At 42.8% G+C, this 13,268-nt stretch overlaps 1 protein-coding gene across 3 annotated transcripts in view; it reads left to right on the top strand.

Moving 5' to 3' along the window:
* Nucleotides 1–12,174, top strand: part of mtor (mechanistic target of rapamycin kinase) — an 85,982-nt gene extending 73,808 nt beyond the window's left edge. For 2 of the 3 annotated variants that reach the window (XM_029435367.1, XM_029435368.1), the window contains 15 exons: nucleotides 307–489; nucleotides 1,190–1,324; nucleotides 3,382–3,556; nucleotides 5,247–5,382; nucleotides 5,937–6,084; nucleotides 7,564–7,686; nucleotides 8,516–8,598; nucleotides 8,700–8,772; nucleotides 8,854–8,928; nucleotides 9,549–9,684; nucleotides 10,406–10,471; nucleotides 10,560–10,640; nucleotides 10,829–10,909; nucleotides 11,288–11,393; nucleotides 11,640–12,174. In XM_029435367.1, the coding sequence (XP_029291227.1) occupies nucleotides 307–489; nucleotides 1,190–1,324; nucleotides 3,382–3,556; nucleotides 5,247–5,382; nucleotides 5,937–6,084; nucleotides 7,564–7,686; nucleotides 8,516–8,598; nucleotides 8,700–8,772; nucleotides 8,854–8,928; nucleotides 9,549–9,684; nucleotides 10,406–10,471; nucleotides 10,560–10,640; nucleotides 10,829–10,909; nucleotides 11,288–11,393; nucleotides 11,640–11,655 (1,617 nt within the window). In that variant the 3' untranslated portion in view covers nucleotides 11,656–12,174. The other variant, XM_029435369.1, reaches the window with a different exon arrangement.
* The last annotated feature ends 1,094 nt before the right edge of the window (nucleotides 12,175–13,268 follow it).

The raw sequence follows: 13,268 nt of genomic DNA, 5'->3' as shown, positions 1-13,268 counted from the left end.
GCAGCATTAAAAATGTGCATGAATCAAATCAAAACAATTGAACTTCTTCTTCTACACTACTGTATACTGTAGTGTAGAAGTCTTTATGAGAAGAATGAATGTTCTGCCTCTGTTGCAAAGCAGGTATTTGTGCTTCGTATGTTCCTCTCTGGGTTGAACTGCTCTAAACAGTAAATGTATTTAATATTTCTAAAATGTAGATCTTATCCATGAAGCTCAGATGCCTGAGATCTCATAACTCTGAGTTTTGAGGGGGCAGTATGAGAGCACTGTCTGACCTTTTCATCTTTGTTTGTCTTCATCCAGGTGAGTGAGGAGCTTATCCGAGTGGCCATCTTGTGGCACGAGATGTGGCACGAGGGCCTTGAAGAGGCGTCGCGTCTTTACTTTGGCGAGCGCAACGTCAAGGGCATGTTTGCTGTGCTGGAGCCTCTACATGCCATGATGGAGAGGGGGCCGCAGACCCTCAAAGAGACCTCTTTTAACCAGGTGCGTGCCATCTCGGGTTGTTGGGTTGAATATAGTTTAGTCTTCAAACTCACACACGTCACAAACTAAAGCCTCTGCATGTCTCCTATCGCAGGACAGTCTTAAACGCCACGTATTAAACTAAAGTTTCTTTAATCTGTGCAAACTCAAATACACATGCACTAAAGGAACACTGAGTTCCTGATTCAGGTCCTACTTGTAGTTCCCGAGAGGTGAGGAAATGTAAATAATGTGCTTTATGTATGTACTTTGTATTTATGTATTAAATGAGTTTGTTTTCCCTTCCACAGTCTTTTTGTGTTGTGTTGAAAAAGCTTCATTAGCACACAGTAAATTAAAACTGTAAAACAATGGGTGAATGTTTTTATAGACATTGTAAGAATGATCTATATTTAATCACCACAGATGAAGTGTGAGTTTGTACACAGGACTATTTATGCCACAGCCATAAGTCATAGCGGTGACCCTACGGGGCTCTCTGTGCAAGCAGCATCAGATGTTTCCATTCAGGCTGCCTTTGCAGATGTACGCTATAAAAAAACAAAATACTTACTGAAATCCTAGATTAATCAAGTTGGAACAGTGTTTTTTTAATGCCTTGACATTCAGTTTTATGGTCCTGCTTTGGCAAAGCATTTTCCTTTAATTGAATGAGTCATTGCACAGAGACAGAGTGTGTTTGTCTCACTTGGTGCTGCAGGCTTACGGCAGGGACTTGATGGAGGCTCAGGACTGGTGCAGGAAGTACATGCGCTCTGGAAACGTCAAAGACCTGACCCAGGCCTGGGACCTCTACTACCACGTGTTCAGACGCATCTCCAAACAGCTGCCACAGGTGAGTGGCACTGTGGAGTCACTGCACTGAATCTGTTCTTCTAATGAACCTCATTCTAGGGTTACTGTATGTACATGGATGTAAAAACTCTAAGGCTCCTGGGAATATTAGAGCCGGCATCCCACACATTCCCCTACGTCCATTCCAATCTTTCGTCAGATGCGATGAGATGTGTTTTGCCTTTCATGTCCTGACTCGTTCTTTGATCTCATGACGGGTAAATCCGTGCTTACTGTGTCATGTAACGTGGTATCACATTGGAAGAGGATGAGAGACAAACAAGAGACTTCTTTCATTCTTCCCCGTCCGGGTGAAGTCCTTAAACAAGATGCCAAAACTGGTGTTGAAAGATGGCAGCGTGGGATGAGACAAAGGGAGTCAAAGAGGAATGTCAGAACCTCATCGCTCCTTTTAATATCACACACTCAGGAGCAGAATATATCTTCACTAATAGAGATCTCCATGAAACTTCCCCAGTTGATAACACTCATTAAGAAAACAGTTTATTGTATTTCAAGTTTTCTGAAATTGTATTTTTTAAATATGCTATTGCGACCTTATTAAATATGTTTCTACAGTAATATTTCCAGAAGAGAAATCTGAACATAAAAAAAAGCCAGGTTCAAAATTCTTGTTTCCTTTTGTCGACATATTGGAGTCAAACATTTGTATTTTTGGATATCTCTTTGTATCACTATGAATCAGAAAATATGTTAAATAAAATAGATTTTCGCCATGTTTTCAGGAATAAAATGTTAAATATAGATCAGGCTTCGATTTGATATATTAAGAAACCTCTCAGTAAAAACCTTTAGACTAGAGAGAGGAATGAAACTGGAAAGTGTGTTAGGGTTAGGGTTAGTGCTGCTGAAGTGGAGATTTCTGCCTCTGTTTGAGAAAACGCTCTTTAAAGATCTGTACTGTAAAAGGCCAGACACTACAGGGGAACAGGGGAACAAGTAACTAATAGATATGAGATTTCCCCTGTTGATTATTTACTCTAAGACCATTTCTTTCATTACATGTTATGCAAATGAGGCATTATGTAACGCTAACCTTTGGTACATTTAGGAGAAATGTCCAGACGCAAATAGACGACGTTAGTGAAATAAACACCTAAACGTGTGTTTTGGATGTTTTCTTTCCACGAGTCTGAAACGAGACAAACTCTCAAAAAATGAACGATGCGTGAAGATCTGATGTGTTTGCCTGTAGTGCCTGAAACCTTTTCCTTCACTAAAGATTACAACATACTTAGTAGTTTTATACTCTTACAGACACCCTCTTGTATACCCGACCATATGGATATGATAATATGCACATTAATATTCCCATAATGTTTTGTTTACACGAGTCTTTATGCGCTCGCACACTGTATCCATATACAGATGCACACATGCTGTTTGGTTAGTCATGAGTAAAAGGCTTTAACTTGTTTACAACAGGCCTAGTTGCTTCTGGAGTGAAGATGAAATTGAATCGCAGCCATCGTTGCGGTGTTGAAAAATGACATTTCAGGAGCTCTAACGTCACACAGCAAATAGAGACGGCAATACTGTTTGACATTGTGCCGATGTGGCACGGTCATGCTGTCGGGGATGCTCCCCTGCTGTGACATTACAGTAAGCAGCACGACATACAAAGCAGCTAATAATAACATGCTGGGAGTATAATTCTTTTATTCCCCCTCTGTGCATTGACATAGAAACAAACCCTCTGCTGGATGCATCCAGAGCGGGTCGACGCAGTGATGAAGTAACCATACTTTCAGAATGTCCCTGTCAGAGCATTTACATGGATTTAATCCTCTTTAAATCACTGATGGTCGAATGCAGACAGTGTGAAGTGTTCAAGGGTGATTCATTAAAGGTTGTGTATACACAACGTCTTGCACATAAGATCTTAACTTGGATACGAGCCAGAGTCTGTAACGCTGGACATATTGGTTGATGCGATGTTGGCAAGAGCTGGTTTATTTTACACATCAGATTTAACAACCAATTGTCTCTTCTTGTGATTGCCGCCCCCCCCCCCCCCCTCATTAACTTTCCACGCAGCTGACCTCCCTGGAGCTACAATATGTGTCTCCAAAGCTGCTGATGTGCCGGGACCTGGAGCTCGCTGTACCAGGCACTTATGACCCCAACCAGCCTATCATCCGCATCCAGTCCATCGCCGCCTCCCTGCAGGTCATCACCTCCAAGCAGCGCCCACGCAAGCTCACCATCATGGGTAAGATAAGGAGAAAATTGCACAGGCCCTGTGCCGCTGAACCCATTACATTAGGAAAATAGATTAAAGACTATCTGTAGTCAGTCGTCTGCTTCCAGCAGGCGTGGGCCCCCTCGCATTAGAGAAAACTCTATATGAATTTAATTTTTTACCCAAACAGCTCCAAGGCCATGGCAACGTTCTGTGTGTGGGTAATACACCAGAATAAAAGTCTTCTGCGAGATTAAACCTTAAACATTCAGACAAACACATGTTACATTATGCTCATCAGGCTCATACTTTGTATTTTGGTATTTCATGCTTTACTCAAAACAACCTGTGTTGGTGTTGTTGGAGAAAGGGGATATTCTGATGAGCATGCACGTTACATAGGAAGGGCAAACGAACCTGAATGTCTTTTTGAATTGTATTATTGGTTGCTAGGCACTCCAGATACCCAAATGTTTGTACACAAGCATTGAAAAAGTGAGCAGAAAAAGACTCCATGGCAAAGCAGCTCACGCCATGAGTCACGTTTGTTGTCGTTGTGTATCCTGAGAGAAATGTTGCTTGCAGGTCAAAATCGATTTGTCAGAAATCCTCTCAACGCCGTCCACTGGCATTCATTTGAATACAGAAATAAATAATTCTGACATTTTATCCCCCCACTCTGCTTTGTGATATGATATATGGCTCTGGAGTGCTTCTAAAATGCCACGGCACTATAAAGTCACCTTGTGTTGAAGCCAAATCCTGCGATTATCAATCACAAAATGTTCGCTCTACTTCCCTCTTTTCCACTGCGCGGCGTGATACCTTGCGTCGATGTGTCCCGTCGCTTTTACACAACATACTCTGTTAAAGATGAGAGCCAATAAATCAACTGACCTCTGGAGCAAGGCTTCAGATTAAGACCTGTCACCCACTACAGGCCGCTTAGATTTACTGTCAGCGCTCTGTCCTCCTGGCGACACACAATACGTCGCTCACTGGGATTGTCATTAGGAGCAGACTGAGGATAAAGCAGGGGCCCTGTCCAACTCGTTCCACTGGAAGTATCACTTAACTCCATTAATGATAGTATGGTAATTGCATTGTCGGTGAAATCATTGTAATGTGGTCTCTGTGAGAACACTGAGGACAGTATAAGATAGTGGGACAATTAGATGAGTCACATCACCTGTAATTAAGATAAGTTAAATACATTTTCCTCACTGTCGTGCACAAACGTTCCTTCTGCTTTAGAGAGTTGACGTCACTGTTCATCCAGTTCATAGATACATATTTTCCATGCGAGTTGATCAAGAAAATGCCTTCAGCCAACAGAACTTCACGTGAACTTCACAAGGTGCTTTGAATCGTGTGTTTGTTCTGCTGCACAAATCACATCTGGGCTTCTTTTCCATGGCAGCGTTATTTTACCATTTCTGTCGTTTCGCAGTGCCATTCCAAACCGGGGGTGACCATTAAGTGAGGGATTATTGCGATCGAGTTTACTGTAGGAGTGACGGGGTTCATATGAAATCATTTATCGCCCTAGACATTGCTGCAGGCGAAGGTAATGGAGATGCAGCTGCAGAGCAGCAGGGGAGCACCCTGGAGAAAACAGCCAGTCCGGCCAAATCCAACCATATAACGATTTCTTATATAATGCTTTTAACCCCGTTAAAGAGCCGTGCGTCAATGTTGTGTTTTGTGGCGCCCTCTGCAGGCAGCAATGGCCACGAGTTCATGTTCCTGTTGAAGGGCCATGAGGACCTGAGGCAGGACGAGAGAGTCATGCAGCTGTTTGGTCTGGTCAACACACTGCTGGCCAACGACCCTGCGTCCTTGCGCAAGAACCTCAGGTAGACACACACACACACACACACACACACACACACACACACACACACACACACACACACACACACACACACACTGCACTACACTACATTTTACTTTGTTGTCAAAAATCTAGATTTTAGTTTTTTAATTAGGGCTGCTTGCTTATGGCAAAGATTATCATCGTGATTTTTTGGGTCAATATTGAAAATAATTTGACACGATTATTTAGTACTTTATTATTTAATTACTCATTGACTTTGGAAACATCATACATTTATTAACGGTGGATTACATATAATTCAACTGAAAAATAAAGTTAAAAAGAGATGTATATATATATAATAAAACAGATTTTATTTTTTCGCTTTTCTTTGTACTTGCACCTCTAAATGTGCGACAATCTCAGTGGTTTTTAAATAAGTGCAATACCTCAAGAAGAATATTGTTTTAAAATAATCTGTTCAGAAAAAATGTTCTGCCCTCAATCGTCTTGAGCACACACGCCTTCATACTCTCACACTCACGATGATGGAAACCTTGACGATGAACTCTGCGTTTGTTTGTGTTTTATCAGCATTCAGCGTTACGCAGTGATCCCGCTGTCCACCAACTCAGGCCTGATTGGCTGGGTGCCTCACTGCGACACCCTGCACGCCCTCATCAGAGACTACAGAGAGAAGAAGAAGATTTTGCTCAACATTGAACATCGCATCATGCTCAGGGTGAGGAGCATGCAGCATTATAGCTTTCAGTAACATTATTAGAGCTTTCAGTGTCACTTTCCGCCGCTGGCAACGTTGAGACGTTATAAACGTTTACAGTACATTCCCAGGACGGATTTAAATGATGCTACGTAAAAAGTCATTTATGTGTAAATGAGCTCATGTCCTTGCATGTTATTCACTGTTTAGTGCCATCGGTTGTCTCAATCATACCATGTTTGATACATCTATTTAGTATGGATGCTTTGTATGAAAATATCCCATTTACAAAGCAGAGGAAGCGTCTGCTGTCAGTGATTTATATAGATTCTAATGATTCTTTAATGACGACGCATTCACAGGTCCTTAATTGGCATGAATCAACTCAATATCGCCGCCTCAGAAATGCCCAATAAGGCGTAGAGAACACACACGTGCGTAATCTTCCCTCCCTTCAATGTCAGTAAATGAAGTGAAAGAGCCTCGGATGACGCATGAGAGCGTAGACGGAGCGTTAGCTCCTCTGTCAGCCGTCCTTTAGTCACAGAATACAATAACAGCGATCATAAACTGAAAATGAAAAGCAATCCCCTTCGTCTGGGATTTAATCAATAACAGTGAAAATTGAACCAAAACATGTCCTGTGGCGTTTTGGACATGCAGGGTCTAAATGCTGTGATGATATGTGAGGACAGCTTCACACTCAGAAACCCTTTAATTGTCCCACGACGGGGAGATTTACATTGTTACAGCAAAGAGAGTACACAATTAAATAGAATAGAAATACAGTAACAGTAATATAATATAAGTACAGTCGCACATGACAGTGTAATTGCAAAAGTTATAAAAGAGAATATTGCACAGGCATTGATGATTGCACACGGTGTTGGAATAGACTTTTGAGGCGACTAAACCTCTAGTGGAAAACACAACTTTCTTCTTTCCGCTGGCATTTTTGAACAAGACTGGTTTTATGTTCTATGGTGTTATTAATGATGTGCTGCGTTGAGTTAAAGAGTCAGCCAGGCCATTAATCAGCTCTGCATGAAGCACGAGGGAGACGGGAGAGTGAGACAATGACAGATTGGAGTCTTTTGGAGTGTCACCGTCCCAAAAACTTTAACTTTATTAAATATAAAGCGTCATTCAAGTTATTTTCAAGTTTACAGAGAACTCTGATATCCTATAAACCTTCGGGGCAAACGCAGTCTGAGAGCTTAACGAAGCTTTTTCTTTCTAAACAATGAACTCTGTAATGGATCTGCTTCCACCTCCTTTCTAATTCCCCATGACCTGAAACAAGTTTATGTTTCAGTATTAACACAGCCTTCTAGTTGTAGTGACATTAACATGTTGGATGCAGTAAACATTGTCTTGAAGTAGTAATGATAATCCAGGTATGTGCAGGTGTTTGATCATTAAAAATGGATTCTAACAAACACATTCTGAACATAATGTTTCATTTCAATTAGTTTTTGTAATTGGCCTTGTGTGTTTCAGATGGCCCCAGACTACGACCACCTGACGCTGATGGAGAAGGTGGAGGTGTTTGAGCACGCCGTCAACAACACGGCCGGAGACGACTTGGCCAAGCTCTTGTGGCTGAAGAGCCCCAGCTCTGAGGTGAGCGGCTCTGCTCCTTTACTCCGTCAGCACAGCGGAGGAGGGTCGAGTGCACTCGAGCCTCTCACCGTCCATCCTCACATTTCAGTGCTTCCGCGGTGAAATGTCAAGAGTGTTCAGTTGTAGAAAAGATAACACACAGATCTATGAATGAACATTTCTCCAAGAGGCTGGACTGACAGTTCCTTTTGGAGAGGTTTTCATTTGATCCAGAGGAAACAGTGAGGAGAGGAAAACCTTTTTACGTGTCTCCAGTCAAGTAAATATATATTTATACTTCACCCCCAAAATGTGTCAATTATTGACCCTTTAAATTCTTGAAGAAAACTTTATTTTCCAAGAATCCAAAAATGGAGAAACTTCTTGATGAATTGGGGGCCGTGTCTAACAACATCAAAATGATATCAAATCACACGTTTAAAAACTCTCACGCAACTCGTGCGGTATTATCCAACTCTCGTTTCCCAAGCAAAGGTGCACGTGCTCTCTTCAAGAACCCAAGGTAACACGGGAGAGGAGTAATGGATATACAAAGGATGATTTTGTGGGGGAAGTATTCCTTTAAATAAAACTGTTGTTTTCCCCAAAGAATGAGTTTTCTGGGTTGTGTGTCCTACTTTGAAAGCACTGACTTAGCAGGACTTAACTCAGCACACCTTCCACTTGAATCCATTTTTAGGAACATTAGTACGTGTTGTGTTCATGATGTTCTGCAAGTGTCTGGAAAGATATAGCGAGCAGCCTGCCAGAGACTTCTGTGCCACACCGATCCGCTCTAATGCTGTGAACCAGAAGAGCTCTCATAATGCACACGCCATCTCTCCTGCAGGTGTGGTTCGACAGAAGGACCAACTACACCCGCTCCCTGGCCGTGATGTCCATGGTGGGCTACATCCTTGGACTGGGTGACCGGTGAGTGTTGAAAAGTCTTGCTTGATCTCGGACACGTCGTTATTGTAATAATGTCAGTTATCAGAAGACATTAATAAGGAGATGGTGTTTCTGTTCCCCAGGCATCCGTCCAACTTGATGTTGGACCGGTTAAGCGGGAAGATCCTCCATATTGACTTTGGAGACTGTTTTGAGGTGCGAGGAGATTTTCTTTCAATTCCACTGATTTATTTGTTTCATTTATCGGAGATTGACTCTCATTACGACCTTCAACAGGTCGCCATGACCAGAGAGAAGTTCCCGGAGAAGATCCCCTTCAGGCTGACGAGGATGCTGACCAACGCCATGGAGGTACGCAGCTCTGCAGCTTCTTGTTACAGTTGCAAAGTGTTGGAGCGTGTAGGCTAGCTTAAAGCAGCCGGAAAGTCCAACTCTCTGTTGCAGAAAAGTATTTTTAATGAGTTCTTATTTCTTGCCAAGTGTTAAAAGTCCCCCACATTAAACACCCCTCCACTGGAATCCTGCCTGAGCCTCTTCTCCCGTATCTTCTGTCTTTTAGTGCGAGTAATCATTGAGAAGTTGTATCAGAAGTCACGGCTCACTGTGCCTTGTACTGATGAGCGAAGAGGCAAAAGCATTACAAATGAGTTGCATCATCTCTTCAACAACTGGAAATGTTTTAAAAGCTTTTTAAAGCACATTTCAAGGATCTAAATAAAAAGTTAGCACTTCCACTAAATCTCAAACCCTGAATGGATCCCGCTCTTCACTACCACGTACACTGACCCAGAGCTGCAGTGATTATCGACAGAAATTATTTTTATCCTTAAGGTCATTTTTCATGGAAAAATGAAAAATGAGATGCTGTTTAAGCATGATCCTCTATTTAATGTCCAAACAGCAGGCAGGAACGTCCCCTGCTGATGCCGTTTCATCCATCAGTAACGTTGTTTATGTCTGATTGTGTGCAGGTGACAGGCTTGGACGGTAACTACCGGATCACCTGCCACACGGTGATGGAGGTGCTGAGGGAGCACCGGGACAGCGTCATGGCCGTGCTGGAGGCCTTCGTGTACGACCCGCTGCTCAACTGGAGGCTCATGGACAGTAAGAGATGCTCAGCTGTTCACTGTCAGTACACTCAGCGAGGTCAAAGCTCCTGGACAGGAACACACACGACACACGTCACATGACTATAAGAAAGGGAAGTTTACATTTCTCCACTATAGTAAAAAAAAAGAATAGGTTGTTGGTTAAATTCAAGTGAATGATTATCTCTGGTACTCCCTCAACTAATGCTGCCACGGTTGCCTTAAGCAAGACCTTCATCTGCAGCAGGAGAATTGATCACATTCACTGAGAATGACGGTCAGTGTTTTCAGTTCTTATTAGAAGGAATCCAGGAATTCGTAGGTGAGTGTTTTATTTAAAGCGGTCGTAAAATGAGTTTGAAAATGACACAGTTACAGCACAAATGGTGTATTTATGGTTTCTGACTTACTCACAGGGACTGCAGGGTGCATGACTTAGAAGCCCATTAGTGTAACCTCACAGTGGGATACTCAACATTTTCTTATGAACTTTTTCTTCTTGCAGCAGGAAATAAGACGAGTTTATATTTGAACCAGCTGTGTTTTTAACTGAACATCAGAGCCTACTTGTACATTTTAAAAGGTTAGAAAAGAGCTTAATTCTTCTGCATTTAAGAAAAGGTCAGAACAATGCTGCTGCTTCCTGTGTGACGGATGAGAAGCAGAATATAGTAATCGTCACGTCAAAGGGGAAAAGAAAGCCTCGCTCACACACCTAACCCGTTTCCCCCCCACAGCAAACACCAAAGGCAACAAGCGTTCCCGCACCAGGACCGACTCGTACACCGCCGAGCAGTCAGTGGGTGAGTCTCCAGCACAAACTGCATGCCCTGTTTTCTCCTTCATTACGTAAGAACATGTTTAAACCTAGCGACTGCGTGTCCTCTGCAGAGGCTCTTGATGGAATAGACCTGGGCGAGACGACACACAAGAAAGCAGGGACCACGGTGCCTGAATCCATCCACTCCTTCAGTGAGTTAGCAGCTCGATCTGTCAGCCAACTGCTTTCTTCCACAATACCCGGCGCTCTTGCTGTCATAAATGATGGGCGCACCTGCTGTGCTTTTGAGCTGCAAATCCAAGAGAGCACTTGCTTTTTCTTTTCTTTTCTCCCTGTTAGTAGTTGATGATGCCAGCATGTCTGTTTTTTGTTTTTTTAGTTGGAGAAGGCTTGGTACAACCTGAGGCACTTAACAAGAAAGCCATTCAGATTATCAACAGAGTGAGAGACAAACTTACAGGTGAGTTCTGCAGCACTCAACGAGCACTACCAGCCGACACGCAGGAGTTCAGAAAGCTGATATTTGTCTGGAGTTGTGACCTTCTGTGTTTCCCACACATCTATTTAATATAGTTAAACGGTCAAATGTAAATCAGCATGTAAACAAATGTGGAATTGTTTGTGAAACGAGGAAACAGGTTTATTACATTTATTTTTCATGTCCTTGAAAAGGTTGGAAAATGTTTTTGTGCAGAACAATGTGGCGTAGTCAGATGTTTGATTTGATCCACGTTACTGTACTGTAGGCTAACACACCATCTTCCTTGAAACGGAGGCCACGCCAGATTACATTTTCTGTTAAAGGTTTCGTGCTTTGACGAGAGTTTGTTGCCGGCAGGTCGAGACTTTTCTCACGATGAGACGCTGGACGTGCCCACGCAGGTGGAGCTCCTCATCAAGCAAGCCACATCACATGAAAACCTGTGCCAGTGCTACATCGGATGGTCAGTACTGCCGCTCGAGCTCACAGACAGTTGTTTGGGTATTGGGTATAATTGAGTTAGTATAATAACAAGTAGAACATGCATTTGGTTGTTTATATGATGCTTCTCGGTGCACAGATCAGGCTGTAGTTTCCCCACATTGTTTACATGTATTGCCACATCACTAGTGTGCTGTATGTGAAGCAGAATGAGACCACCGTCGAGGCTTTTCAGGACTTAAGTGAATCTTTACTTTCTCTACTTCAGGTGTCCATTTTGGTGAAGAACTGTCTCCGGCAGACGAGGTTAAACCCGACATTCTATTCTCACCGGTGAACAAAGAAGAAGCACTCAACTCAAATGGGTATCCACTTGTAAAATATACTTAAGGCACAGAGCAGAGCCTTTGAGAGAGACTGTTGTTGTTGTAGAATTATCCGATTTTTCAGCGGCACGTTTTAAGCTTAAAGAGCTCAGTTTTTACCTGATGATCATAATTTAACTCAAACTGTCGTCATCGCTTCAAATGACTTCCGTCGCTTTTAACATCAGAATAAGAGCTTCACACTGTGGCCATATTGTAATAAGTTATGACGTTTCTTACTTCACACACTGTATTAAATGCCCACCAGTGCGTTGTATCATTGTGTATTAATGTGACAAAGTTCAATAACATGGTATGCCTTTAACTGACTCTCTTTATTAAGGTTTACTCGTGACGAGAGAGAAGTCAGTTTGATTCAAGGTGATCGTAATGTACTGTATGGGCATGTGTGTGCCATTAAACCCTGTACAGACACCACTGTGACTGCACTGTGTTCATTTGGCTGAGCTCGTCATCATCTGTATCTTTTCGCCTCTTTTCTATCATAAGGCAAGTGGTGTAGCTCTCCCCTTGTTTTTCTTCTGGTGCCCACAGAGGGCACTCTGACTCCTAATAAGATCCTTCTCCATCTTTCCAGGATATACTTTGAGGGAGAATGTCCTCGTCAGACTAGATTCTCATCTAAAACCTGAACAAAAAACCCCACAAATACTTAAAATGTTGAACATTTGCTCGCAAAACAGCAACTTTGCAGCGTATTTATCCTCATCTTCCTCACATCCTCAGCAGAGCACCGGGGGATGCAGTCGTTCACAGAGAATGCTGTCCCTGAAAGAAATAAAACCGAATCAGATGAAACAAATTGCAGAGGCAGCAGAATCAACTATTCATTTGGTTTCCTGTGCCATTATCTGGTCAATGCAAGCAAGCTTTTGTTTTTACTTGTGCTCATTGCTATTCCCCCTCTCATTTCTCCATTTATTTCTTCCCTGCGTTCTCCTGTGAAGGTTAATTACTTATAGATAGTTAAGGATTATGGATCAACAAAAAGCAGCCCATTGATCTCTTCCCTGCCGCGTGCCCACCTCTGCAATGTCACACTCCTTACACATTGGGACAAAGGCCTGGTGATTATCTTTTCATATCGATCCATTCCTCCTGTGTTTTCCCCCCCACCTCGCTCCTCTCCCCTCCCCTGCTTCCTTTACCTCCGCTCTGTCACTTTCTTCTCTCCTACCGCAAAAGAGCTCATTATTGAAAATGAGACTTTTCATAGCCGGCGCCGCCATTTCTGTTCTTTATCACTCGTCTAATTTATTTGTATTTTTTCAGCCTCTCGTCTGTTGAGCGCCAGGCGAGTCGATAGCTCAAGTTAAATAGGCTGCATTGATCGTGAGAGGGATTTAGCTGTTTACCAACTGTGGAAATGGGCCTCAGAAAAACAGCTTGGGTGTCTGCATGGAGCAAGTCAGTATTGACAAATGATACTCATTGGGAGACAATGCCCCTAAATGAGGGGAGGTGAAGGGCTTGGCGGCAGATTCTGAGGGAAGCAGCAAGCCGTGCTCCAT

The sequence above is a fragment of the Cottoperca gobio genome, chromosome 7 (genome assembly GCF_900634415.1).
Source record: "Cottoperca gobio chromosome 7, fCotGob3.1, whole genome shotgun sequence".
Lineage (NCBI taxonomy): Eukaryota > Metazoa > Chordata > Actinopteri > Perciformes > Bovichtidae > Cottoperca > Cottoperca gobio.
Note: the sequence above shows the minus strand (reverse complement) of the source record. Positions and strands in the feature narration are given on the sequence as shown.